Source organism: Scatophagus argus, chromosome 20, assembly GCF_020382885.2.
Source record: "Scatophagus argus isolate fScaArg1 chromosome 20, fScaArg1.pri, whole genome shotgun sequence".
NCBI lineage: Eukaryota > Metazoa > Chordata > Actinopteri > Scatophagidae > Scatophagus > Scatophagus argus.
Window position 1 is genome coordinate 8,906,707 of NC_058512.1, and position 27,756 is coordinate 8,934,462.

At 42.2% G+C, this 27,756-nt stretch overlaps 3 protein-coding genes across 3 annotated transcripts; 2 read left to right on the forward strand and 1 right to left on the reverse strand.

The window, feature by feature from the left end:
* The first annotated feature begins 518 nt into the window (after positions 1-518).
* Positions 519-11,167, forward strand: nup155 (nucleoporin 155). The gene is made up of 34 exons (XM_046375574.1): positions 519-697; positions 926-1,083; positions 1,663-1,800; positions 1,932-2,028; positions 2,154-2,224; positions 2,306-2,398; positions 2,918-3,181; positions 3,275-3,348; positions 3,471-3,562; positions 3,678-3,775; positions 3,880-4,047; positions 4,182-4,282; positions 4,394-4,564; positions 4,681-4,791; positions 5,017-5,111; positions 5,214-5,299; positions 5,425-5,566; positions 5,718-5,784; positions 5,892-6,007; positions 6,295-6,398; positions 6,592-6,725; positions 6,919-7,110; positions 7,384-7,522; positions 7,626-7,761; positions 7,851-8,004; positions 8,096-8,200; positions 8,456-8,610; positions 8,735-8,864; positions 8,956-9,069; positions 9,155-9,275; positions 9,390-9,500; positions 9,866-10,002; positions 10,142-10,248; positions 10,932-11,167. The coding sequence occupies exons 2-34, from the start codon at positions 942-944 to the stop codon at positions 11,068-11,070; spliced, it is 4,104 nt and encodes a 1,367-aa protein (XP_046231530.1). The 5' UTR covers positions 519-697; positions 926-941; the 3' UTR covers positions 11,071-11,167.
* Positions 11,168-12,952: 1,785 nt separating this feature from the next.
* Positions 12,953-15,085, reverse strand: LOC124051769 (rhodopsin). Its single transcript, XM_046375432.1, has one exon. The coding sequence runs from the start codon at positions 14,356-14,358 to the stop codon at positions 13,216-13,218; it is 1,143 nt and encodes a 380-aa protein (XP_046231388.1). The 5' UTR covers positions 14,359-15,085; the 3' UTR covers positions 12,953-13,215.
* Positions 15,086-15,993: 908 nt separating this feature from the next.
* Positions 15,994-27,086, forward strand: zdhhc8a (zinc finger DHHC-type palmitoyltransferase 8a). The gene is made up of 10 exons (XM_046375981.1): positions 15,994-16,423; positions 22,251-22,372; positions 22,474-22,631; positions 23,105-23,277; positions 23,404-23,506; positions 24,014-24,105; positions 24,186-24,315; positions 24,445-24,559; positions 24,804-24,916; positions 25,030-27,086. The coding sequence occupies exons 1-10, from the start codon at positions 16,320-16,322 to the stop codon at positions 26,320-26,322; spliced, it is 2,403 nt and encodes an 800-aa protein (XP_046231937.1). The 5' UTR covers positions 15,994-16,319; the 3' UTR covers positions 26,323-27,086.
* Positions 27,087-27,756: the final 670 nt, after the last annotated feature.

A 27,756-nucleotide genomic window follows, 5' to 3' on the forward strand; every position in this document is an offset into this window, starting at 1 on the left:
CATATGACTGTTAAGATATGCACATCGGCGTATCTTGTGTATCTTTTCTGTTACTGATCTACATGAGGGATATTCAACCTGAAACCAGCCTGTCTGTGCAAACTTAAGTAGTTGCAGCTGGTGGTAACATGATTTGATCAGGTGCCATATGCTTTTTAACATACAGCAATAGTATTTAATAGTATTAAACTAATAAATAGGAACCTCAAAACATGCACGATTTCTGTAACATTATCATTACCAAATATGATAGACCCTATGTATATGCCTTGTTAGGGGAGTTCTATATATATTGTTTTGCTTCTGAAATGATAAACACAAACTGGCCATAATTTATCTTTTCATGAATTTTTATATAACATTTCTATTCTATTGGATAATTTGGGAAAAAGAATGTAATTTATATTTTCACATGCGTATGGTGTGGTGAATGTTTCATTATACATTCAATTATACTCACCGCTGGATGGCAGCACAAAGGTTCACATCGCCCAGTCTGCAGAAAATTAAGGAGACAAAGAAGAAGAAGATGACCCGCCGGAAGAGAACCTTTTACCTCTGCCGCTGTGCATGAGGTTGGCGGGCTGCTAGTCGTCTGTGTGTGTGTTGGATGTGTTTGTTTAAATTTTTCTGCTCAACTGGCGAACAAAATTTCTTCGCCGAATAACTCAGCTTCACGCCAAATCTTTTCTGTCAGGTATAGCAACGAGTTTACTTTAAAACATTTTATTTCACACTTAGCCAGTACTTAGCAGGCTAAATAATAAGGGTTTGATGCTAGCAGTCCGCTAACTCACCGGTGCACTGCTACCAGCTTGCTAATATCAGCTGGCACTGGAAACATTTTACTTGTGAGGCTGGCAGTATATCTCTCCATTATTCACCTGTAACATTTCACCTAACTTTATAAACGCTCGTACGTAAGCGGTGGTAGCCCAGCTATGCCGTCCAGCGCTGGACCCAGCAGCCCGGCTGCTGCTCTCGCCGAAGCGCTGGAAAACTCTGCCAGGCTGATTGACAGACATCTGCAGGATGACCGTTGCTTCCCTGACCTGTCGGAGCTGCTTAGCGTCCCCTCTCACAGTAAGTGATCTGTAGGCATGGAGAGAAATATCTAACAGTGGCTATCAAACTCAGGTTCTCTCTGTTTGTAGATTACCATGCCGAAATGATCGGACAGTGTTCATAGATGCTGACCAAAACTTTGATTTTAATTGGGTCACTGTTATTGCTTTCATAAGTTGTTCACGCACAGATATTATCACAACCAAATTTATTTAGAGAAATTAGGTATCTGTTGTTTACACCTGTGTCATGCTGGCTCTTATTATAGCTGTCAGAATCCTTTTCTAACCTACTTTGACCTGGAGTGAATACAGGCCTCAACATATCCATCCTCCAACTTCCACTTCGAATATATTATTATAAAATGGCTTCTGGGTGGAGAATGAAGGTGGTCAACCAGTTCTATTCTAGTATATACAGGGGGATACATATTTGTGATGGAAAACACAAGGTCCCAAAATATGCCCTTCTAACTGTCGCTTTTGGCTATATGGGAGAATTTGTTTCTGCACAAGTAAATTGTATTATGAATGGGATGCAGACTTTAACATGGGTATAGTGCATAATCACATTTATTGTTGTTTATTGTGTTGATAGATATGCCCTCTCACTCTGGAATGTCGGACATGGACTACCCCCTCCAGGGACCGGGTTTGCTCAGCGTGCCAAATCTCCCAGAGCTTAGTGCAGTCCGCCGAGTCCCTCTGCCACCTGAGCTGGTGGAGCAGTTCAGCCGTATCCTTTTGGTCACTAAGAAAACAAACTCTTTTTTTTTTTTTGTTTTTTTTTTTAATCACATATATAGTAAAAATGTTAAGTTGATCTCCTTTGAGTTTAAAATGAGTTTCAGCTTAACCATTTTACAGATATGCAGTGTAACTGCATGATGGGAGTTTTTCCTGAGATCTGTCGAGCATGGCTCACTATTGACAATGATATCTTCATGTGGAATTATGAAGATGGGTAAGTACATTCAGATCATATACGACTGAGTGTCAGTGTTCGTTATTAGAGTTCATTTTTGAGAACTTCCACCGATGATAAACTTGGAATGAAAACATTTTTTTCTGTATATATATTATTTGCAGAAGTGATGTAGCCTATTTTGATGGCCTTATTGAAACCATTCTGGCAGTGGGCCTTGTAAAACCAAAACAAGGTACGTGTAATTAAACTACATATTGATTTGATTTACTTTTTTTTTTGAGTATTGTTTTTGACATCTATTTTTTTTTCTCAGGAATTTTACAGCCACACATTCACTACCTCTTAGTATTGGCCACATCAGTGGATGTCGTGATCCTCGGACTGAGCTTCCCCAAGAGCCAGGCTGGTGAGTCCCGCTTACAACTTTTCACATTAACACTGCATTTGAGGTGTACTTGTAGCATGTTATCTGTTATGTAGGTGACTGGTATAAATATTCTCATTGTGCGTTTCTGTTTTCAAAAAAAAGTGAAATCTTAGCCTTAATAGTTTAACCTCCCAAATTCTTTGGAGAACCTGGTGATAAGATTGTCATATCATTCTGTAGTACAACTGCTTTAAAGCTGCAAGGAGCAGGCAAAACATGGCGGCTCGCATTCATAAGCTAAATATGCTGCCCTGTGCCCCTATGTTTTCAAATATGTGCAATACAAGTGCCAGATATTTATGTTGTAGGTACATTGTTAAGAATCAGTACATAGATAAATGCTGTATGGTTGACTGATGTGTACCTGTACATCGGGGTAAGATATTTAGGTGTCGTATCCCACATTCTTGCCATGCTTTGTTTGCAGCAGTGCTGTTATTCATGAGCCTGTACTGGTTTATCTGGGTCATCTTTGTATCTCTCTCGGTTTTCTTATAGGATTGAATGACAGCATGTCTGGTGGGATGCAGCTGCTACCAGACCCCCTCTTCTCAATCCCCACAGACAACACCTACATCTTGTCCATCACCTCCACAGACCTGGGCCGCATCTTTATGGCTGGAAAGGATGGCTGCCTCTATGAGATAGCTTACCAGGCTGAGGCAGGATGGCTGAGCCAGCGCTGCAGAAAGATCAACCACTCCAAAAGCTCACTGTCCTTCCTCATCCCCTCTGTGCTCCAGTTCTCCTTCTCTGAAGACGGTGAGGGGAGGCACACATTTCCATGTCCCACGAAATATGTCCATGATCTATTTGAACTTCACTTCAACCTTCCATTGGCCCTATGCTCCACAGACCCCATTGTGCAGATTGCTGTCGACAATTCCCGCAACACACTCTTCACCCGCTCTGACAAAGGGGTCCTGCAGGTGTGACATTTAGTGAATTTCCTCTATGTATGGTTGTTTCTAACCAGCAGAGAACATAACAAATATGTGGTGATTGTCATTGTTTTGAAATAAATAACACTTAGTTTTTTTTTTTTTTTTAGGTGTACGACCTGGGTGCTGATGGCCACGGAATGAGCCGTGTGGCAACCATGTCCCAGAGCTCCATTGTTGCGGCGGCTGGACACATAGCCAGGTATGAGTGGGTTTGCTGAACCTCAAACATTTTTACTTTATGTCTCTCACTAATTTTCCTCATAGAGAACTAAGAATGTTTTTTCTGTCTTTCTGAAACTCTCTTCGCTTTGCAGGACTATTGATCGTTCTGTCTTCAAGCCTATTGTTCAGATCTCTGTGATTGACAGATCTGAGTCTTTAGACTGTCACCTGCTTGCTGTCACTCATGCAGGTAAAGATAACAGGGCCGTAGTGAAGATGAGCAAAAACAGAAGGATGTAGGTAATTACTAATATGAAATGTTTATGTGTGCCTATACCCTTTCTCTTTCTGTAGGTGTGCGACTCTACTTCAGCACCACACCATTTGCCCCTCCACAGCAGAAGCATGTGGCAGTTCGACCTAGCCTGCTTGCTTTGGTCCATGTCCGTCTGCCACCAGGGTTTTCTGCGTCTTCTACCCTGCAGAAACCTGCAAAGGTCCATAAGGCACTACACAGTAAAGGTAAAACTATTTATTCTACTATTATTTTCGTCTTTTAGTGCTATGCTCAGCTCGCTGTGTACAGACCCACTGGTGGCAAGTATCCAGATCTGCCTGTAACGCCACTATGTCCTTTTTTTGTTTAATTCTCACAGGCATTCTGTTAATGACTGCCTCTGAGACCGAGGATAGTGACATTCTGTGGTGCATTAATCATGACTCCTTCCCCTTCAAGAAACCCTTGATGGAGACTCAGGTTGGCACATCAGAAATTTACAATAATTGGATTAAAATTTCACGTGTCAGTTTAAGTGTCTTGGTTTCTCCGTAGTGTACTATAGGTTGTGTTCTCTGTGTTCTGTTGCAGATGATGTCTAATGTAGATGGACACTCCTGGGCTCTTTGTGCCATTAACGAGGAGAGGCCAACCAAGATTATTACTCATCTGAACAAGGAACAGATCCCCATCACTGATTCACCTGTGGTGGTTCAACAGCACTATATACCTCCGCAGAAGTTTGTCCTTCTCTCTGCAAAGGTTAAAACTGCTGTCGTGACTCATTACGTTGCAAACATAGTGCTCAGTCTTGGTGTGGTGTGACAAAACAAGGTCTTAATTTTGCATAGTGTTGACTCAGTGCTGCTGTCCTACAGGGGAGTCATATCTTTCAAAAACTGCGACCAGTAGACCAGCTCCGTCATCTGCTGGTGAGCTGCGCTGGAGGAGAAAGCGAAGAGGTTGAACGCTTCTTCAAGCTGCACAGGGTACTCAGCTTAATATTCATCGACTAATATTTTATAATCTTTGTGTCATAGCCTTTACCCTTAAGCCAGTGCATGACAAACTAAGACCGCCTCACAGGATTACGGCATGCAGCTATAGCCCAGTGTGCAAGCACGTCACACTCACTCACACACACACACACACACACACACACACACACACACACAGTATACAGTATATTTCAGTTGTTAATCTGTTCTGTACAGGAGGAGCAAGCTTGTGCCACTGCCTTGATCCTGGCTTGTTCCAGTGCTGCTTGTGATAGAGAGGTATCACAGTGGGCCACCAGAGCCTTCTTCAGGTAACAGATAACATTGCATACACACACACACACATACAGATTTACACTTAACTTACACTGTACAGAAGCTAAGCACAGCTCCTCTCTTGTTGTCACGATCAGATATGGAGGAGAAGCACAGATGAGATTCCCTGCAGCCATGACATCTCCCAGTACTGTTGGACCTGTGATGAGCTCTCCAGCACCAGGTAAATGATGAATAAAAGTTGTCCACCTGCCCTGCAGGGCATTATGTAGATAAAGACTGAATGTGTCATTACTGTTACCATGTGTGTAATGTAATATCTTAAAATACACCTTCCTCCCTTCTCAGGCATTATGCCCCCAGCTTTGGCCACGCCCTTCACGCCAATGCCTGTTGGGTCTGCCCCCCTCACACCCATGTCAGCTGGCCCAGAGGTGATTTTCTCGGGGAAACACAACGGTATCTGTATCTACTTTGCTCGGATTCTTGGGTGAGTGAATCATTCCGCACTGTCACATTTTGAATCTGTTTTGAGCCAAAATGTGCCTCTTTAATCAGAAACGAGCATGTTGATGTTTGGTGGTATTCATATTGAATAACACGTGTTTCTCTCTTGTTCCCTGCTGATGTCACACTAACAGAAATATTTGGGATGGCAGCCTTGCTGTTGAGAAAACCATGAGCAAAGGAAATCAGACTGTCAGTATTGTAAGTATCCCAATTACACCATTTATTTGACAGTTTAGTATTGATCGTAAGTTTTTAGAATGATGCTAGTAGTGGTTAGTTAACTTTGTCATCTGTTGTCCTTCCAGTTGGAAAGCAGCATCGGTGTGTTTGATTTGGAGTCTGTACTTCTGGAGCTCTGTGGTTTACGGGAGTTCCTTGATAAAAACTCTCAGTTCAGTCCATCCTCTCTTGGTGCTGCAAGGTAAGTTTGTCTTCTCTCCTTGCTCAGCTTATAATAATTGGTGTGTTTATGCCTTAAAAGGTTCTGCTAGTTCTCAGACATTTGCATGCTTCTTTCCTGTTTGTAACATCACTGGTGACAAGTTAAAGTTACAAATAAAGATATTTTCTCATTTATTATTACTTCATCACTGTCAGTGTTGCTTCAGGTAGAACCTCCAAAAACTGGTGCAGAATCTAGATCTGCAAAAACTATTGCAACTGGTTTCCCATCCCTCCCTGAATAACATCTGTTCTGCTCGCTGTTAGTTTTAGCTCCCCCGCCAACCTTCAGCAAAGGCTGCTGGGATTTATGCGTCCTGATGGTGCCAGCTCTCAGCAGGTCCAGCAGGAGCTCCAGAGGAAATATCACAGTGAGTTATGAGTGCAGGTGTTCACATTTTCCTGAGTGTTGTCGTGAGATGCCAAAATATCAATGATGTTATGATTCTTATTCAGTATGAATAGAGAGGAAAAAATGCTTTACTTTTTGTTTTGCACTCATCACTAATCTTTTTATTCTTTCAAATTCCCGTAACTTTTGTCTCTGTTTCCATCTGTGTCCAGCCAAGGCTCAGGTGTACGAGAAAGTGTCCCTACAGGGCATCCAGCAGTTAGTGCATCGTTCCTATCAGACTCTGGCCCTCTGGAAGCTTCTCTGTGATCATCAGTTCAGTCTCATTATGTCTGAACTGCCAAAGGTACATGTGTGCACAAACACTTCTCCTGTAGGACACCTGCAGATGCCCATGCGTCATCACTGCAGCATTCATCCACATGCCTTCCTGAATATACCACATTTTCTTTTCAGCCAAACACTTGTTGTGCAATATGTGCCCTCTGCTGTTCCCGAACAACTCGTTCCTAACTCAGTCATTTTGTTCTGCGATGTAGGAGTTTCAAGAGCAGATGAAAGGAGCAAGTTTTAAGGATGTAGTGATCCGGGGCAAGGAGCTGTCTGGAGCACTCATCACAGCAATCATTAACGTCTACATCAAAGATAATGCGTCTGTGGATGCCATCAGCAATCACCTGCGGGACATCTGTCCCCTGCTGTACAGCAGTGATGACAGCGTTTGCTCCAAGGTGCACACACACGAACTTATGGTGTATATTCTGTAATATTCTGAACTGAATTATCTTGAAACAGGTACTAGATCAAGTTAAATGCTTTCAGTTTTTTTTTTTTTTTTGCAACCTCTGCAGTTTGTGTTCCATTGATGTCGTTTGTGCTCTTCCACGTCTTGCAGTTTTCAGGATAATTTTTGGGGGGCTGTCAAGGTTGTTAAAAGGTATCGATTCCCACTCATTGATTCATGTGTCTTAATACTGAATTTGTTGCTTTTGTCCCCTAATTAGGCTAATGAGTTGCTGCAGAGCTCCAAGCAGATTCAAAATAAACCAGATAAAGAGAGAACACTGAGGGAGTCTCTACAGCTCTATCAACAGATCAGCCAACACACTGACCTGCCACTGGTCTGTTCCCAATACAGGCAAGGTATGTACACACAGTATCTTTTTTTATGCATTTATGTGGTTGATATGTTAAATTATGCAGTTTTTTTTTGGACACTAATACTAATGCTGTTAAACTGTCTCAGTGCGTTTCTATGAGGGAGTCCTTGAGTTGTGCCTCACTGCAGCAGACAAAAAGGATCCACAGAGGCTGGGGCCCCACTTTTACAAGAACGGAGAGCCTGAAGATGACAGAGTGGGACAGCAGGCCTTCCAGGAAAGGTAATGCGCAATAGAGGAAGTGCACGAATCAGCACCATTGACAGTTATTTCAGCGTGTTGTCACGACACCCTTCCTTTCTTTGCTGCAGGCTTTCGTGTTACAAGTGCATCACAGACACCATGCAAGAACTGGTGAACCAGAGCAAAGCTGCCCCTCAGTCCCCCAGCGTCCCAAAACAGCCTGGGCCTCCTGTGATGACCTCGGACCCCAACATGCTCAGTAACGAGGAGGCTACAGCTCATGTGAGTTAGAAGGCGACAACTGATGCTCTTTTTCTTGCCACAGCAGTGCACAGGATTTGCAACATTAATGAAATTATGTTGTCACTTGTAGTTTGAACAGATACTCGGTCTGGCCCAGAGGTCCCAGGACGAGCTGTTTCACATCGCTCTGTACAACTGGCTGATTCAGGCTGATCTGACTGACAAGCTGTTAGAGGTAGCGTGTTTGTTTATGTGTGTGTTTTTTTTTTTTTTTTTTTCCTGTTTATAGCATGTGTGGAAAAGTAGTAGAAATGCATCAAAATGATAAAAACAATTAAACCATATTTTGCCTGGATTCCTGTAGTTATTTATTATATCCTTGTAGCACTATGTATATTCAAAGTGAGCGCATCAGTCTGTCACCATTGTTGTTATGACTACATGCCAACTGTCTGATAGCCTCTCCTTTAATTTGTCCTCTGTTTCCCAGGTGAATTCTCCATACCTGGAGGAACATTTGGTGCATATGATCAAGCAGGACCAGAGTAAGGTGCACAATATGGACCTTCTGTGGCGCTACTATGAGAAGAATCGCAGTTTTGGAAAAGCAGCTCATGTTCTTGCCCGTCTTGCTGATATGCACAGGTATGGACACATAACGACTGGATATAAGTTTCATTGTGAGCTCTTTCTAATTGTTTGTTTTTAGATTTAGTCATTTTTCTTTTCTTTTTTTTTTGAAGCACTTGTTTGTTCTCTGATCATACAGCACTGAGATCTCATTGAAGCAGCGTTTGGAGTATATTGCTCGAGCCATCTTGTCTGCCAAGAGTTCTTCCTGCATCTCAGCTCAGGCATCTGATGGAGAGTTTCTTCACGAGCTGGAAGAAAAGATGGAGGTACATGTGCAGTACTGATCGCAGTCAGAGAAATCTAAGCACGATCCTCCTTTAAATTTAGTATTGTAACCACTTTGTTGCTATGTCCTAGCTGGTGCGCATCCAGGTGCAGATTCAGGAGACGCTGATCAAACAGTACTCCCATCATCCCTCAGTGAAAAATGTCATCTCTCAGCTCGACTCGGAGCTTATGGACATCACCAAGGTAGAACAGGCAGAACAATCATGATCAGCTATTACTTGGGGAATGGCAAATGTTCATAAAGGCTCAATAATGTTCTCTTGGCTAGCTCTACGGGGAGTTTGCTGACCATTTCAAATTGTCTGAGTGCAAGCTGGCCATCATTCACTGCGCAGGACACTCTGATCCGATCCTGGTGCACTCACTATGGCAGGAGATCATGGAGAAAGGCAAGTGAAATATTAGCATTCTTCCAAAAAACAAATTTAGCCCTGAACCTTTTTGAAAATGCCCTTCACACATGCATCTATGTGATGTATCATTGATTATTTTGTCTTGTCTAGAACTGGGAGACACTGTGGCCATGAGTCCAGTGGACAGGATGAGGTCTCTCAATTTGAAACTGGTATCCCTGGGAAAGATTTATGCGGGAACACCTCGATATTTCCCTTTGGGTAAGCGTTCATATCCTCCTGTGCTTATGTGCAGTTTACCCCTCGTTAGAATTTTCCAGCTTGCTGTTGACTGTTTTGTTAACAGTAATGTAATTAGCCATCCCTTTGCATCATTTATGTCAGCATGTCTCTGTGGTACAGGTCTGCAGGGTCACAGTGGTGCTCTAGGTGACTACTTAATTATCCTGTCATTACAACAAGCCTGTTTAAACCTGTCCTCTCTGTGGAGATCGATTCATTTTCTGTACATCCTTAGTACATCGCACAGAATCAGTTATGTCACACTTATGGTGCCTTTTCTTCCGTAATGAAGAAACTGATGAGTATGCAATGCTAACAACTGTCAATGTGTCCTGTGGTTGTAGAATTCCTGGTCAAGTTTCTGGAGCAGGAAGTGTGTCGACTGAACTGGGACGTGGGCTTCGTCACCTCCACCATGCAGGAGATTGGAGTACAGTTGCCACGTCTTCTGGAGGTCTACGACCAGCTCTTCAAAACTCGGGTACAGATAGAATATCATGTTTCAATACATCATTTTTTCTTTTTTGTTAAAACTGACGTGCATGATTGTAAGCAGCAGTTGCAGATTAAGGATTAAACTGTTTCTGAATTAATCCATCGACCTGCCCCATTGCCTGTAGGATCCCTGTTGGCAGCGGCTGAAGAAACCGCTTCACTTGGTGGAGTGTATCCATGTGTTGCTGTCGGGATATGTTGATGATCCCAGCAGAGTACCAACTTATGACAGGTAATCACTGTCCAAGAGGGCAAGAGCCTATCGTTGCTGGTTAACATCCTCCATATATCCCACTGCAGTGTTCATGATCAAGACAAAAACTCCCTCCATTTTGCTCTCATCACTGTAAGCTGCTCTAGATAAAATCCTAAACTGCAGTAGTAAATTGTGTTGTTGGATTAACCCTTCCACTGTCTACACAACTGGAAAAAAAATGCTTAAAAACATGATGATCACACAGAACATTTTGAATCGGCTGTGAGAGCACCAAAATTCAGCAAGAGGCAGTTCTGCTGTTTCTAGGCAACACATCATGTCTGTCAGTCACAAGAGCAGATACATTCAAGCAAAGACACCATAGACAAACAGATCTCTAAAATAACAAAAAAGCTCCAAGGACACACTGACTTGAATTTCCCTTGGGATCAATAAAGTATCCGTCTGTCTGTCTGTCTGTCTGTCTGTCTGTCTGTCCAAGCTGAATATTTATGACATCAGTCTGTGCTAAAACAGAAAGTTCAGTTTAGTTTAGTTCATAACTGCTTTAGAACATCGCTCTTTGATTTGACTAACTCAGACTTCTGAAGCCTCACATTAACTTCATAAAGGTGTCTAGTGTGTGACCAGAAACTCTCACAGCCTGAAATAAACCCGCAACAAACTTGGTTTAACAGCCTGTTTTCCCTCCATTTCAGACGCCGATTCACTAATGTGTGTCTCGACAACATCTGCGGATACCTCGTGGAGCTGCAGTCCCTGAGCCCAAACTCGGCCCTTCAACAAACCATTGGCAACTTCAAGTCGCTGCAGGCGAAGCTGGAGAAACTCCACTGACGTTAGCAGTAGTGTTTCTCGCAGGACAAACGACAGGTGACCTCTGGATGTTGCACTGCTGGCCTTAATTAAACACCTGATAAAAGGAGTCATTACACGATCAGCACAGCTCTTTTTCTGTTCTGTCTGATATGTTAGAAAGCGCTTGTTGTTAAGGGACAATGGGAGCAGTCATCTGATAAAGATGAGACCGAAGAGACAAGTTTCATAACTTATTTGATACACTTTGTTATGAGTCTAAACGTTATATACAAAAAGAGCTTTGGAAAGTGTGACACTGTTGCTTATTTGAATGGAGTGAGATTGTGTCAGGTATCTAATAATTGATGAGACATTTGAGTTATGTTTCGTAACACTTGAAATCACTCAGAATTGAGCAGGTCAGGTATTATATATAGAAATTGCACTTACTAACAAATGATTTGAAATATTTTCTTATAACTCCTCTTCATATACCTGACTTAAAGCCTTTTGATCAGAAAGGAATCATTTTTATGGTTCAATGTTTGCCTCCAAACAGTGCATTGTTGGATGTTGTAATTATGTACATAACTTGGCCATAATGTCCTCTCTCTGCCAAAGGTCAAACACACACCTTTTTTTTTCTTGCGTAATATTTGCAGTGAGCTTTTTGTCCATCTGGCTGATAAATTGAACAATGCCATGATGTAGGAGTGCTTTTTGTGATTGTTTGGAATGTAGAATAACTTTTGAACTCGGTGCAGTTAACAGTGCTACACCAAATACTAGGACCCGGGGGGGGGGGGATCATAAAACATTTTTATTAAGAAATAAAAGTTGTCATTGCTTTTGTATGTGAGGATGTTCTGAAAACTGCAGACACTGGTGGTTACCTGGAAACCAGCAAACTCACCCTAATAGGCACAGTATTTCATATTAAAGGGACAGTTCATCATGATTTATGGAAAGAGAAAGAGACATCGCTGTTGAGTTTTTCCATCTCTACAGCTTGTATCTCTGAAACTCTTCAACTCACTCACTAACACTACAGGTAAGAGGGAAAATGTGGATTTTGGATTTTAGAGTAAACTGTCCCTTTAAACAAAAAAAATTACCAGCTGAAATGAGGATTAAACTACAGGGGTTTGATAATGTGATACTGCAGAAGGCACTCACTGATGGACTTAATGTCGTCACTATTTGTGTTTATGTAATTAATGTTAATTGAAAATGGCACTCAGGGGTTCTTACAGTCATCACCAACAGGCCACTAATTGCATATGTTTTCTTTCTCCAATTAGCTGCACACTCTAGTACACAATTATATTTAATTTCTGTCCTCATGATACATAAATAATTTTTTACTTAATGCTGGGTTAAAGAGAATCCGTACACTTTCAGCAGGATATCATAGATGATTTTTACTGGGTAGCAAGTCAAGTAAAAAGCAGAAAAACAAAGATTACAGTACACTTTATCATTTGTATTATGACTCAGGCTGCAGCAAAGGTTCAGTGTTAACCCGGACTATATTTGTATTTGTAAAATAGGATTGTAAAGGAAATGGGTATTGGAAATACTGCATTTTGACAGATTTCTCTGAAATTAATGTGAAAGTGAAGTTTAAAAACCTAGAACTGTAAAAGAAAAAGCAAGTTGTAAAAGGTGTTACTATGTTACATACATAAGGGCTGAAACTAATGATTGATTTTATTATCTATAAATCTATAGATTAATCTCTCACATCAATTCTTTGTCTAAAATGGCATAAAATAGTGAAAAATGCTCATCAAAATGTCTAAAAGCGCAAAATGATTACCGTATTTACAATGTATGACCAACACTCCAAGATCCCCAAATTTTTGATTTTACCATCACATGTAACAAAGAAATGCAGTAAATCAAATGATGTAAAGCAAATGATGCTTTTATTTTACAAAGGGCCAGTTCAGGCAGATTTGGATGTAGATCTGATAGATGGCAGGAGCAACGCGTGCAGATGAACAAAGATTAAAAAATAAAGTGTTGAACAAGTTAGTGGAAAAAATGACTGAAGATGAAAATTTGGAGTAAGATACAGCAAATGTTTTCAGAGCACTTGAGATTTACAGAAACCACACAGTGAGGATTAGACATAACCAGATTTACATAACCACATATTAAGTCCAAGAATAAAAACTCGACCTATCTTTTGCATGAGCAAGAAAGCTTTTTCACTCCATGCAGGAATATGTAGGGGATGATGCAGGTGTAGGAGGCTGCAATATAGCTGGCCACCTCCACCACTATTGATGAGGTGTGGATGTTGTTGGTGATGCGCAAAAGCAGATGAGTCAGCCAACAAACCAGGAACACGCTGGCTACAGCCACCACGCTCTTGGCAGCCCTCACCTGAGAGCTTGAGCTCGAACTGGGCTTAGCTGTCATCTGGCTGGGCCTTGAAAGATCTGGTGGAGCTCCACTTCTGCTGTCAGTGTTTGTTTCCATGTTGAAGGAAGGGCTGTTGCAGCTGTCACCTGGCAGCTCTCCGTTTAGACAAGAAGAAGCAGACACACCTGTATAAACTGCAGGTGCACAATCTTTGAGATCTTTTGAAGGGTCTGGACCAGAAACAGCAGTGCCTGACTTTGCATCATTTCTGTTTTCGGTGTTGTTGTTTTCCTTCTTAACCGTCTCCTTGGTAGGATTAGAATTGTGACCACGTATGCGTCGCTGGTTTTGGAGCAGGGTAATGACAATCTGAACACTGGCAAATACAATCCCAGCAACTGGGAGTGCATTAGCCAGCGTTAAATAAATGATCTCATAGGTTTTCCTGGCAAATGCGTTGGGAAATACGTCTATGCAGTCTTTTGCGCTGTCATTTGATATCTCCACTTTGACAAAGAAAAAGTGTGGGATGCTGAAGACCACAGCCACCGTCCAGCTCCCAGCCAGCAGGCAGCCCACCAAGCACAGGCTGTCCAGCCGCACTGGCGCACCTCCCCGTTTCAGGGAGCCGACGAGTTTCTGGTACCAGAAAACGCTGATGAAGAAGGTCGTGAAGATGCTGCTGGTCTCTGAGAGGTCAGCACAAAAGCGAAACAGGCCACAGAAGGATTCCCCCAGGAACCAGTGTCCAGCAAAATCTGCCATGGTGTCGGGAAGGTCCACCAGGCAGTTGGTGATGAGGTTGGACACAGCCAGGTTGACGAAAAGGACTTCATTGGTGCGGATGCCAGATTTCTTTGTGGGCAGGGAGCGTATGGCCAGCCAATTGTTTCCCAGGATCCCCGCAAGAAACATGAGTGCCCTGATGATGGATTCAATCAACCATTCTGCATCCATCGTTTCACAAGAGCAGGTGGCAACAAAGCTTGTAACACGGGCGACTGTGGTCCTCAGACATTTATAGAGGGTAAGAAGCCCAACCCTGTCCCACTGTACCTTTTAGTTTTTCCATAAAGAAGCCTTCATCATGTAGTCCCAGTGAGACTGAGGTGTACTTTTCTCCCAACAGGCCCTCCCAATGAGCTTCCCCTGGTCTGACCGGAGAACAAACAGCAGAATCTGAACACTGAGCAAAACTCTGAGACTTCTGATAATTTAGACACAAAATGTTAGTCATTTCTTTTTTCTGAGCTTTGGTTCAGCTTTGGCTCATACTTCTTTGCGATATCTTACAAGAGAGACTGAGTGGAACACGAGTGGTTCTGCTGAAGCCATTAGATTCTTGTTTAAATTCCCACATGCTGGTGGCTGTCAGTTCTCATGTGTTAGAAATCAACCTGTCCACTCACAGCTGCAAAGTGAGTGCTTCGTTATTTCTCTCTGCAGCGGCACTTGATGTCGCACTTTGGTGGCAGGAGAAATCGTGTGGTTTGTCACACGTTTTTTAAGGTTTAGAAACGAACACTGACTAAACCGTAGCACAAGTTTTTGTATTTAGTTTTGATCTAATGCCAGCAGGGCTTCTGATACTTTCTGAAAGGTAATACAGTTGTAACTAAGAGCGTTATTTTCGGTTAATAAGATCTTTAATACTTTATAAATCTTGGTAATCCATCAAAAAATGAATCTGGGTTTCTCATGTTCTAAAAAGCCCAGTGGTGTAGGAAGTATTCAGATCTTTTACTTAAGTTACATACTTTTACTCCAGTATGTTCACTCAAATGAAAGACCTTTTAGTCTTACTTAATGGAGTATCTTTAACACTTAAAGTATACTCAGAAAATGTACTTAAACCATTAAAAGTATAAGTACTCAATGGAAAAATGCGCCCTGTGACTACTGTATCATTGGCACTCATGCATTAATGTAAAAGCAGGACTTTACTGTTGTGGTTGCTCGAGATGGAGCTCATTTTCAGATTTTGTAGGACTGCAACTAGTGATTATTTTTATTATAGATTAATCTGCTGATTATTTTCTCCATTTATTGATGGATTGTGTAGTTCCCAATAACTGTTTTGTCCAACCAACAATCCTAAATAATTTAAAATTATTCAAAGGAAAAGCAGCAAATCAAAATCATTTTCGATAAGTAGAAAGTACAATATTTCTCTCCCTGAACTGTAGTATAAGAGTAGATTTAGAAAGCGGCATCTGAAGAAAATACTCCAATAGTCCCTACACAAATAAGTGTTCAACTGTGTACTGAAGTACAGTACTTGAGTAAATGTATTTAATTCCATTCCACCTCTGCAAAAGCCACCCAGTCTGCAGTTGTAAATGTTAACCTGATAACCTGCAGTGAGGTGATCCATTTGTCTTCCTGCTGGATCCAAAGAAGATTGATTAAATCCGTGAGTCACCGCTTCATAACGGAGGGTTTTAACTGGTCTTCTATAAAGGCCATTGGTAAAATGCTCAAATTCAAATGATTGATATATATATTTTTAAAGTTTTTATTAATAGTTTCTAAACACTGGCTGGCGGCTTCAACGTAGTGACAGTAAAATAACACTGCATTTGAAATGTTAAAGTGAACTGTGGCTCACAGCGTGGGGTCCGTGGAGTTTCACGTGATTTCTGAGTAAAAGCTCCACCTTTGGGATAAACCGGAGGCGGCATCTGTGCTCTGCTGCCTGCCGGGACAGACGGAGACCTGATGCCGGAGTGAGCAGTGCCGCTGCGGGCTTTCTTTTCTCTCCCTTTCCTTCTCTCTCCTTCTGACTATGGTTTTCTTTCCCCACCGCTCTGACACCGATGAGGGGGCTTTGTCCGAAAAGCTACACAGAGAAACAGAAACTTGCACGTCGTCGTCGTCGTCGTCAGTGATGAGACTCTGATGAGCGCGGAGAGGACAGGATGCCCGCCAGCGGCGCCGACTCGCTCAAACCCAGCGCCTTCATCCCGGTGTGCACGGCCGCCTGCCTCCTGGTCGGCTCTACCTCCCTCTTCTTCGTCTTTACGTAAGTGCGACCTTAGAAATGTGGGGGGCAAAGAAAAAAAAAAGTTGGTTGCATGAATTGTTGCTTTGCTTCACAGAAAATTCATCCACCCACCCGCCTCTTCAGTGTGGACTTGAATTTTGAGACTATAAAATGTTGATTGCATTTGTCTTCGTCTCTTAGACTAGTTGACATTAAGGTGAATGTTGTTTGATTTTTAGTTCATCTTCAATTTCTATAAAGTTGCTTAAAATAAGATTTTTTAAAAAAGAGAGAGAGAGCACGATTTCTTCTTCTTCTTCACTGACTTGACTCTGCCGGCAGACCCACCAGGGGCGGCGAGCATCTGACCCGGCTGGCTCACAGTGTGGGCCAGTCTGGGTGCCTGCCCAGCGCACCCTGAGGACTCACAGTAAGCGCACTTTAAGGGATAAACCACCCACAATCAAACATGTTTCAGCGCCTCATTATGACCTATTTGTGTCATAAATGTAGCCAGAGGAAGTCAAAAACACACACACGCAGAAGCTTTTAAATCTCACACTGCGGTGTGTGTCAAGATCAGACACCCAGATTGAAAGTTTTAATACAACATTTGGTGAAAGTGTTAAAAAAAATAGCTAATTTTAGCCTCCTGGTTTTGACCTACTTGTGAGGAAAGGCAGAACTAGTGGGAAGTTGGAAAGAATCCACTCAAGCCAACGCAGGAAAAGAAAAATTAAATATAATATCCAGTAATACCCCAGAATCCAATTTAAATGATGACTATAGGCCAGTCAGATTTATATATTTCAAAGCCTTTACTTTATGAACCACAAAGAAAGAAATTATGTCTGTGTCAGATATGAAAGAATGCAACTTTCAGTATAAAACCCTTCTGATATCCACTTAATGAGTGGAGGCTCCCACTTCACCAGTCTCCTGACCCTTAACCTCTGTAGCCATATCTGTCCTATTTTCTCCTGTGCTCTCCAGCCATGCAACATTTCCACTGGAATCTGACACCAGATTGGGAGTATGGGATTAGGATCCTCTTGCCAATGTCATTTGATCCTCCATCTGGGAAAATGGAGTATGGGATCTTTGAATTTCATTATCAGCACATATTTGTTGTAACCTCTTTCGAGTGACTTTCACTATCATTCAGTGGTTTTAGATGTTGACATTTTTTTTAATTATTATTTATTTATTTGACACACCTCCTATCTTTTCCTTTATTTTCCTTTCATTAGGGATTTGAAAACACCGGCCTTTTGTGTTGGAAATCCTCAAAAGAAACAAGCGTGAAATTGTCTTTATTTATATATAATGATTATATGCTGTCATGCCAGAAGCACAGCCAAAACATTTAAAGACTCCAGAGTTTAGAGGTTGTCTGCACAGATGTGGTTATAGGCTGTCAACTTGACAGCTATCTAAAAGCTGAGGCCATGAGACGTTTTGGGTGTAGAGCCGGGCTACAACAGGAAAGACCTAAAGAAATCTCAATAAACTTCATCTATACTCTGAGAGGAAAAAAAAAAATCAATGGCCCAGTGACGTGATGGATTGAAAAGAGACTGTTTAATTGGGACTGTGTTGCCAAACCAGCAAAACCAGGACACTGCAAATGATTGAACACAGAAGTGATGAATCTGCTTCTTATGGGAAAAGGGTTGCATTTCAGCTGAAATGACCTTAAAACCTAAAAATGCATTTAATTATCACAGCCAAGCAGAATAGACCCTTTACCATACCAGCTTTTTATTTGCAAATATAATCTGGAAATTCGTTTAGTAGACCACTCATATGAAATGAGGCATACGGCATTCAGCAGGAAGCTAGAAACATTCTAAGGAGAAACCCAATGGGAGATACTAAGTGTCTTGACTGCTAATTAACATTACAGTTTTCTGATGTGAGCATTGTTTAATATGCAATGTATCTGCAAAGCCAGCAGCTGCAGCTGGAGTGACTCCATTCCTCCGAAAGCAGAGATAGACAGGTGCCACATTCTGTTCAGCCTTCCCCTGGAAACTCTGAGCCAAAGGGACATCACTTGTCATTTGCCATAACATCATCCTGGCCTTTGCCCCAGTTGCTGTGAATCATGGGAACATGCTGTCCATTCAAGCCTGTTGTCACTTTTTATACTGCTGAACACTTTCAATCCTAATTATAATTCTGAGCCCTGCAGTCATGTTTTATATAAAACCCCAGTCCTTTCATGTGATAATTTTCATGCAATTATCAGCATGTGTGCATTAGCAGTGCTACTAGCATGCCTGCATTTCTGTTTCCTCTGCAGGTTTGATAGCGCTAGAAGACGACCTTTAAAATGATGTCGGCTCTTTTTTTCCTTCCTTCGCATGAAAAATTTAATCAGCTACCGGTTTCCTGCTTTTGTTCGTCTGACCGTGAAGTTCTGTTTGGGTTAGTGCTTAAGGTTTTGTGCATTGTTAAACTCACACAGGTCATCTACGCCCAACAAAGGCCACAGACATCAGAAAGACCAAGAAAAATGTCTCTTGATAATGAGGTTGTGTTTCACTTTGCCCGTCCCTGGTTATCTACTGAGAAAAATGTGTTAACAGAAAAATGAAACTAGAATAGGCATTTTATGAAGAAAAGTGTGCGCACCTGTGCTGAAAATTGAAGGAGCAAATACTGTGGACAGTTTAAAAGGCTATCTAATTCTGAACAGCTGCCAGTGTGGCCACAAATGGCAATTATGATAAGCTAAATTACTGCTAAGTTACACCGCATTATCTGTCTAGCTAACAGCAGCCTCCATCAAGTACTTAATAAGTAAGTAACTTAATAACTGTATATATTCAGTCATCCTCTGATTATACAGATTTAAAGCTCGAATTTCTTTACTTCTGTGCATCAAAAGAAAAAGTCCAGCCACTGAAGTCAATCGTTTTTTAAAGATTTTACGCAAGCACAATCCTAAATCGCTTTCATCTTTATTGGATGGTGCACAGCGAGAACACGAATGATGAAATCTGGGTGACACGCGTCAAAGATCACAACCAACAACACTGTGATCGCATGCTGTGTGGGGATTTATTCCCCAGTTTGTGGGAATTTGTTCATTACCAGTTAGCTAAAAATCAGATCTCATTCATCTAACTGTGACAATATTTCAGAAAAGGAACCTTGGCTGATGAGCAGTAGTGAACTTGACGCTTGACCAACTGTACAGCGTCTGCTGTGCCACTGACCCACTGTGGGGATGAGGGCAGTGTGCAGATTGCAGAGCAGCTTACTGTTCTGTGTGATTTAATACAGCTCTGCCCGGGCTGTTTCATTAGGTGGGGCTTGTCTCTGCGGCGCTGCGGTGTAATGAACTGTCTCTCCCTTCGGTCCAGATGGTCTCAGACCGATGATGGAGGCTTGGCCGTTTATACAGAGGCATCCACGCTGTAATCTGGTCCAAAAGAAATCAGTCAGATGAACCCATCTCACCTCCTGTGTTTCAGCTGGAGTGCTGTGATGGATGTGGAACAGGCTTTATTTGTCATATTAAGCCAATTTAGTGAATGTAAAGAAATTGATAAAGAAATGATCTCTTTATTAATCTATCTATCTACTCTATTAGTCTCCCATCTATATCTCTGTCTACCTGAAAAGGAATAACATTCTCATTTTACAAACTCAGGGTAATGATTCAAAAGCACACTAGAATAAATAATGAAAATAATATCATATGAGCCATATTGTTGTAATTAAACAGCTCGAGATACCCAGCTTAATGTAAAAGATGGGCTATGCCAGTATAAGCACATGTCAAACATGACTGTGTTTAGTGAGGAGAACTTAAGGGGGTGGGTGGGGTGGTGTTATTTTTACTTCTTCTCCTAATTTCATTATTGTAAAAGTGTTCAAATCTACAAAGAAATGATTGTCCCATTTCCTGTATTTCCTCATCATGTGTTCTAAGAGTCAGTCTACTATAGTTGTAGTTGTAGCAGTGAATCAATTAGATTTATCTCAAAGTATAGCATATAGTCGCTGTGTGACGTATGGTGAGCCTTGACGGCACGCTCGGTTTCTATCTGATGTGAGGAACACACAATGCATTGGACTGGCAGAAATGGTCTATAATCCAGAGTTCATAATCCAGGGATTACTGGGTTTGCAGCTGGCATGGCATCAGCAGGCATTCCTCTCGGGGATGGGGAGACCCCTCCCCCTCCATAGCCTAAAAACCTGCAAGGGGGTTTGGAGCTGCATTGGAATAAGGCGCATAATTGAGGCGGATGACTCTTAATGTTGTCGTTGCTTTTAATTTCACAAGACTTGGTGTTAATCTCTCAAATGGGGTTCACCGTTTACTTGCATATGTAAAACAAAAGATGTGCAGAAAACTTGACCAGTTTGACTCATTTTTCTGGTCCTGACACTGATTATCCTGTAGCCAGTTGTTCTTTGTCATTACCAAACCAAGAATTGTAACATTTGACTATTCGAATAGAAAATTCCCATGCAGTATATATATATATATATATATATATATATATATATATATATATAGGTTAAACATGAACATGATGTTCAGTCAAACACTGTTAATGTAATCCAGTGAATCTTTTCCTTTCTGTCTACCACTGTAACCTGATTACACCACCCCTCCCTCTAATCTCACACAGTAGAGATATAAACAAAATACTATTCAGTAGAATTCAGCATGTGTACACACACACACACACACACACACACACACACACTGAAAGAGACAAGGGATGTGTCTCTAAGATTTTGGTGCACACACTTACCCAGACAGATTATTGGTTAAAATGTACAGAGCATGAGAGTTAGTTTTTTAGAGTGATAAAACATTAATTTGTGGTAAAGTTTTAAAAATATATATGATTAACAACAGTAAAAGTTTAATTTACCATCAATTCTACAGATTTTAATTCATCTTAATATTTCTATTTGTCTTCTTGCTCATTCACTCATTCATCAATCTGCTGCTTGCTCTCTCAATTGTTGGATCTGTGGTCTGGTCTATAAATGTCAGAAAATAACAAAAGATGGCCCTCACAGCAGCCCTCGCGACATCATCTTAAAATTTCTTGTTTTGTCCAGTCACGAGTCCCAAAAGTATTCAGTTTATGATGTTATAAAGCAGAGAGAAGCAGCAAATTCTAACATCTGATAAAATGTTTGATATTTTTTTTCTTTAAAAATGACTAATGGGGAAATTGGTTATCAAAATAGCTCCTGGCTAATTGTCTCTATTGGTCAACTAACTGATTAATCATGTCAGCTCTGCACAGACTGGGAAATCCTTTTGCAGCTTAATCGATCTGTGAAAGGTTTTTTGCTTTTCATAGCGCAACAGTAATGTGACAGCCCGACATGTTAAGGTGGGATCAGCAGACTGTAATCCTAAACCACCTGGGCTTCCCAGACTCTGTAGACTCTTGGCATTTTTACAAAAATTGATCAAAATGATTAATTGAAAACCTGCTTCATTGTGTAACACAGATACAGCAAGTGTCTTGCCTTCACTGCAGGGTACCCCGTCATTTAATCCCTTGTTGTGGGCACCGGTGAACACGCACTAATGCTTGCTTATCTTTCACTGTAAACAATTACTTTTGGGATCCACTGCTCCCATCAGAATAAATGGGATGAAGATTATCCCTTAAAGTATTTGCTGTAGCCCTGATTTATGTTATCCTCAGCCTGTAAGGGATAGATACTTGATCAGTCCAAAGAAAAAAAAACAAACCACTGTTGAACCCTCGATTTACAACATGAATTCTGCTTCTGATGAACACTTAGTGACCAGCACAGTAAATAGTTTTTCTATTTTTTTTTTTTTTCCTCCCCTTTCCTGTGTTTGTATATTCAGATGCCCGTGGCTGGCTGTGACCATCTGCCCTGCTGTGCCACCATGCTGTGCCATCCTCTTCCTTTTTGTGCTCGCCAACTTCACTATGGCCACCTTTATGGATGCTGGCGTGCTGCCAATGGGTTAGTAATCAAATGGATGTTATGATTACAGTAGGAGAGATGACAAAAAAAAAACCCTGAAATGTGGCTTTTTTTTAGCAGTTTCACACATTGTTTTCTAGCAAACGAGGACGAGGACAAGGATGACGAGTTCCGCGCTCCGCTGTATAAGAATGTGGACGTGAAGGGCGTCCAAGTGCGGATGAAGTGGTGTGCTTCGTGTCATTTCTACAGACCTCCACGCTGCTCCCACTGCAGTGTCTGTGATCACTGTGTGGAGGTCAGTGCACGGACAGATTAAAGTACGGGATGAGAGACACGGCATTGATAGTGTAAGGGTAGGATCGAGGCAAATGTGGTGGGGAATTTGAATGGAGAAACTGAGCGCTGAAGGCAGGGATGGACAGAGCAGGAGAGAAAAGTGAGTAGTGAGTGTTGCAGTGTGTGTGAGGAAAAGTCAATAGAGGGGATTTCTGCAGAGGAAAGGATGGACAGAGTGTGATGGGGAGAGAGAGATCTCATTAATCAGGTTAATCCTTTTCTCAGATCCCTTGTACTCTGAGTAGAAATGCAATTTGAAAAAGGGTTCAGACGGCCAGTATTAAACAAAGTGTATTTGGAAAGCATGGTGTGTATTCCACAAGTTTTCGATGAATGCTTGATTTTCAGTGCTGCAAAATATTCAGAATATACTTTTATTTTTATTTTTTTTTTAAATTTGATTTTCTTTTGCAACCGCTCTCCTCTTCTCAGGACTTTGACCACCACTGTCCCTGGGTGAACAACTGCATAGGGAGACGAAACTACCGCTACTTCTTCCTGTTTCTGTTGTCACTGACAGTTCACATGATCGGTGTCTTCACATTTGGCCTCATATATGTCCTGCACCACATGGACGAATTATGGAAGCTGCACTGCACTGTCACGTATCCTTATACACACACACTCGCTGTTTGTGTGTGCCTCTGTGTCTGCATTTATTTGTGTAAATGTGTTTTATTTGTGTAAAAATAGGGCCAATATGAATCAGTTTTCCTCAACAATATGTACAGTTTGGTAGTGATCAGTATATCAGGGCTGTTTTTTATCCCGGTCCTGGGTCTCACTGGCTTCCACCTGTACCTGGTCTCCAGAGGACGCACAACCAATGAGCAAGTCAGTTCAATGCGTTCTATGCAGGAATTGTCGTTTGCTGTTTGTAAACACAACAGAGAGCGGTTTTGGAAAAAGATGTTTGATTGCTGAGTCTCATTTCCAGGTCATTAACTAGCCACCATCCCAAAACACTGATATTTAACTACTAGGAAACAAGACTCAACAATCCGCTACCTTTCTCCATAATCGTTGAGGCCCATAAATGTCCCGAACACAGCGAAACACTAAGAAAATACAGGCAGAGGGTCCAGATGGAGGACAGGATCGCTGCAGACACACACACCCCCATCACACACTTGTAATGGATTATATGTGATGATTGAGAGGGATTATTTTCATTTAGTCTACGCATTGTTTCAGGGGAATATTCTGCATGGTGTATCTTTAACAGTGGTGTCATTTTGATGTAATATCCATCATAAATAAAAACATCTCTAACACATGATTTATTTCTGTTTGAAGTAAAAAATTGTAAATGTGTACTTCTATCTCTTCATGATCCCACAGGTAACTGGGAAGTTTCAGGGGGGAGTAAATCCTTTCACCCGAGGTTGTTGTAACAACCTGGAGTATCTGGTTTGCAGTCCCATCTCTCCAAAGTAAGAGCCATTTCTTCGGCGCAATCTTCGGCTTTTCAGGGCACCCTATATCTCACTGGCTTTTTGTCTTGTGACACCAGGTACACAGCAAGGCCCTCTAAGAAAACGATGATCCATGTTCAGCCTCCGTTCCTGAGACCAGAGACTGATAAGCAGCCGCCAGTGAAAATCAGAGATAACGGGATACAGACTCAGAATCTCCAGAATAAAGTAAGCACCAACAAGTTGCATGTCAAATTTAAATCATGCAAATATTCTCTTCCGTGCCATCTAAGGATTGTAACCTCAGTTGTTGAGGGATTAGATCTCTCATGATTCTGTTTTTTTGTCTGATGCCAGCGAACCTCAGCTGGAGCTGTTGAGCTGTCAGACATCAAACAAATGAAAACTCCACCACCGCTGCCACCAAAACCAGACCACGGCCTGCTGAAAAGCCAACTTTCTGCTCTGGATGGTACTGAAGGATATACATATATTTATATACAGTGATAGCAGTATACAGCATTTGTATTTGTATAGTGAAAATTATACCTAAATATTAAGGATGTGTGTGTTTTTGTAAATCAGCAGATTGTCTGTTTTGTGAGATTCTTCTGATCTTGTTAGCCTTATCCTATAAAACTTTTCTTCATGGTGTCATTGCTAAGATGTGTGATTTCTGTCTCCTATAATTATTCACAAAGTGTTTTCGCTTCCAGAGATGGGACACCATACCAAATCCATCATTCCTGTATCCATTCCCACTGTGCCACAGCTACGGCCTGTCCTGGAAGCCATATCCAGAGGATCGTCACCCATTCCTCCGGAGCAGGTGCTTTTCACTCTGATATAATTTTAGTAGATTGTGGGAGCATAATACTCAACATACCGATTTCAGTCCTTATCTCACACACATCGCCATCTGGTTTTTGTTGTGTTGTTTAGTTACTGAAGACATCAGAGCAGCAAGGGAATAACAAAAGTCCTGACCTTCACTCTGAATCTAAAGAAAGCCCTGCGAGAGGTACCCAGCAGACGGGCCTTTCTGCCCAGACCAACAGCATCTCCAGCCCGCTGCAGGTCAACTCTCTGACGCTCAATTCCCGCTCTCTCACCCTCAAACACAGCAGTCGTCATGGCAGCAAATCCCAGCTACCTGCCATGCATGGTGACGGTGTGGGCTCTAATCCCCCACTGGGCATCATCACCTCTTCCAGCCTACTGGACAACCACAGCAGCAGCCTTTCCTATGACAATCTCATCAACCCTGCAGACCCTCAATTCCTAGCTCAGAGAGGGCCTCCTCCAGTCAGCTACCACCCTCACTTTATGGCTCTAGGCGCAGATGGGACTGTGGTGCAGCGGCCCCTTCCTCACGCCTACAGTCCCGTGTTTATGGGTGTCACCAGACAGTCTCCTCAGCCTCGAGATCCCTCACCTTCTTTGCAGGGCCTCACCTCAAGGGATCCCTCACCTTCTTTCCAAGGTTACATCCAAAGAGACCCTTCTCCGGCTTTTCCGGGGGTGATGGCAAGAGACCTTGCATCCCAAACCGTAACATCACGAGACCTCACCCCTCCAGGTCTGGTGATGCGAGATATGATGTCTCAGAGTCTTCGAGACAGCCTTCGGGATCTCGGCCCTCAAGGCCTGACACCTCAGAAGTCTGCCGCTGCACGCTATGACAGTTTCTCAAAAACCATCATGGCATCGATCCACGAGAGAAGGGAGATGGAGGAGAGGGAGAGGATGCTGCGCCTCCAAGCCAGATCTCAGGCCCTCTATGGTCCAGATATGGGGATCTATGACATCCCAAGCAGGAGGAGTCTACCTCCAGACAACATCCGACCACTGGTCTCCCGTGGTCCAACGCCGCCGGCCTATGGCTCCAGGGAGTTTCTCATGAGTACAGGCATCCTCGGTTATGGCATGAGGACCTCACCTCTCTCCAGTTCCTCCACATCATCTCTGACTCGAGGCCCAAAAACATCCAGCTCCCCTCTGCAGAGCAGCAGCAGTAGCAGCCTCCAAAGCAAGGGCAGGTCTTCCTCTCCAGCTTACTGTCCTCCTGACAGACAGACGCAACCCCTCCCTGCCTCTACATCCACTCTGCCCCGCTTACCATCCTCCTCCACCTCTTCCGCCCCTTCGTACACCTCCTATGCCACTGCAAAACGATCCTCGCTCACATATTCTTCTGAGGGGAAGGACTCAGTCACCCTTGGAGCCCTGAAATAAGAAAACATACTCCATGTTTCTGGTGGTGTGAATGAATCATCAATGCAGTGTTAGTCTCAGTCTTCACAGATCCGAAATACTTTGTAAATAGGAGGCCATTTGGGAATCACTTGTGTGGGAGGGAGTGTGTGCAGCAAATACACAGTGAAGTATAAACTTAGAAATCCATCCATTTTCTATACCGCTTATCCGTCGGGGTCCCCAGGGGGTATGGTGGGGGTCTGGAGTCTCTCCCAGCTGACTACGGGCGAGAGGCGGGGTTCAGTTCAGTCATTCACAGGGCTGACACATAAAGACAGACAACCACACACTCACACTTTGGGACAATATAGAGTAACCAGTTAACCTCAAGTACATGTTTTGGGGAGTGGGGGACAAAGCTGGAGTACAAGGAGAAAACCTGTGCAGGGACAGGGAGAACATGCAAACTCCACACAGAAGGGCCTAGACCAGGACTCAAACCTGGAACCCACTTGCTGTGAAGCAACAGTGCTAACCACTGCACCACCATCCTGCCCTCGCGTTAGAAGTATTTTTGCAAAATCATGTAAGTTTGACCATGTCCGAGGATCTCAGGATAGTCGTGCCTCCTCTTACACACAGAGCGAGCTCTATAAACCCAGTCAAAGCAGAAGGGCTTTGTGATAACACAGATTAACTTATTATCTGTTTATATGTGTTTTGATATTGCTTTTGTGAAACAATGTAATGCTATAGCGTCTAATTTCTCTCCTGCTGCAGAATATACCCAATTTAATAGAATTTTGTAGTTGTTTATATAAATAAACTTATTTTGTAATTTTCAGATCTGTATTTACATTATTTTCTCATGGAATGGCTGTCAGTGAAGAGACTCGCGTGAGGAATTGTGACACCTGCTGCTTTAAGCACCAACAAGGATAATTGCATTTCACTGATGGCTGTCAGTCTTGCTTCAAACACATGATGTTTGCTCTAGATAACAGAGACATGGAGCTGTATGGAGATAGAGCCAAAATGTACTTTGACACGTTCTTTCATTTCCCTTCAAAACTGCTAGAATGCATACATTTGTATAGCAGTGATGATAGTACTGCTGGGAAAAATGAAATTATGATAAGTGGTGCGCGATTGTAACATCATGGTTCTGCAGTGCCAGTTACTGACTTTGTGTATGGCGCCCTCTAGTGAACATTCTCAGAAGGTGGCGTGATGTTGGTTAGGTAGTCAGACCCAGTTGATGATTTTTATTATTGTGTATAAAATACCAGAAAACAGCATGCTGTTGAAGCCCCAGACCAGAAGAGACTCTATAGTGTGCACATTATTCCTAAGGATGTTTATTAGGTTTGTAACCACTACAGGTTGACTTTAAAATAAGAAAAATCAAGAATAATTTGAAAATTTCACTAGGCAGAAATCGTGTTCTGCCTTTAATTGATTGATGATTTCAGA

Bases quoted from the DNA above. Each gene is read 5' to 3' on its own strand.
- zdhhc8a (XM_046375981.1), top strand. From the start codon at position 16,320: ATGCCCGCCAGCGGCGCCGACTCGCTCAAACCCAGCGCCTTCATCCCG. The intron at 16,424-22,250 runs GTAAGTGCGACC...TTGTATATTCAG, and splicing joins TCCCTCTTCTTCGTCTTTAC to ATGCCCGTGGCTGGCTGTGA. The intron at 24,917-25,029 runs GTGCTTTTCACT...TGTGTTGTTTAG, and splicing joins CACCCATTCCTCCGGAGCAG to TTACTGAAGACATCAGAGCA.
- nup155 (XM_046375574.1), top strand. From the start codon at position 942: ATGCCGTCCAGCGCTGGACCCAGCAGCCCGGCTGCTGCTCTCGCCGAA. The intron at 3,563-3,677 runs GTATGAGTGGGT...TTCGCTTTGCAG, and splicing joins GCGGCTGGACACATAGCCAG to GACTATTGATCGTTCTGTCT. The intron at 10,003-10,141 runs GTACAGATAGAA...CATTGCCTGTAG, and splicing joins ACCAGCTCTTCAAAACTCGG to GATCCCTGTTGGCAGCGGCT.
- LOC124051769 (XM_046375432.1), bottom strand. From the start codon at position 14,358: ATGGATGCAGAATGGTTGATTGAATCCATCATCAGGGCACTCATGTTT.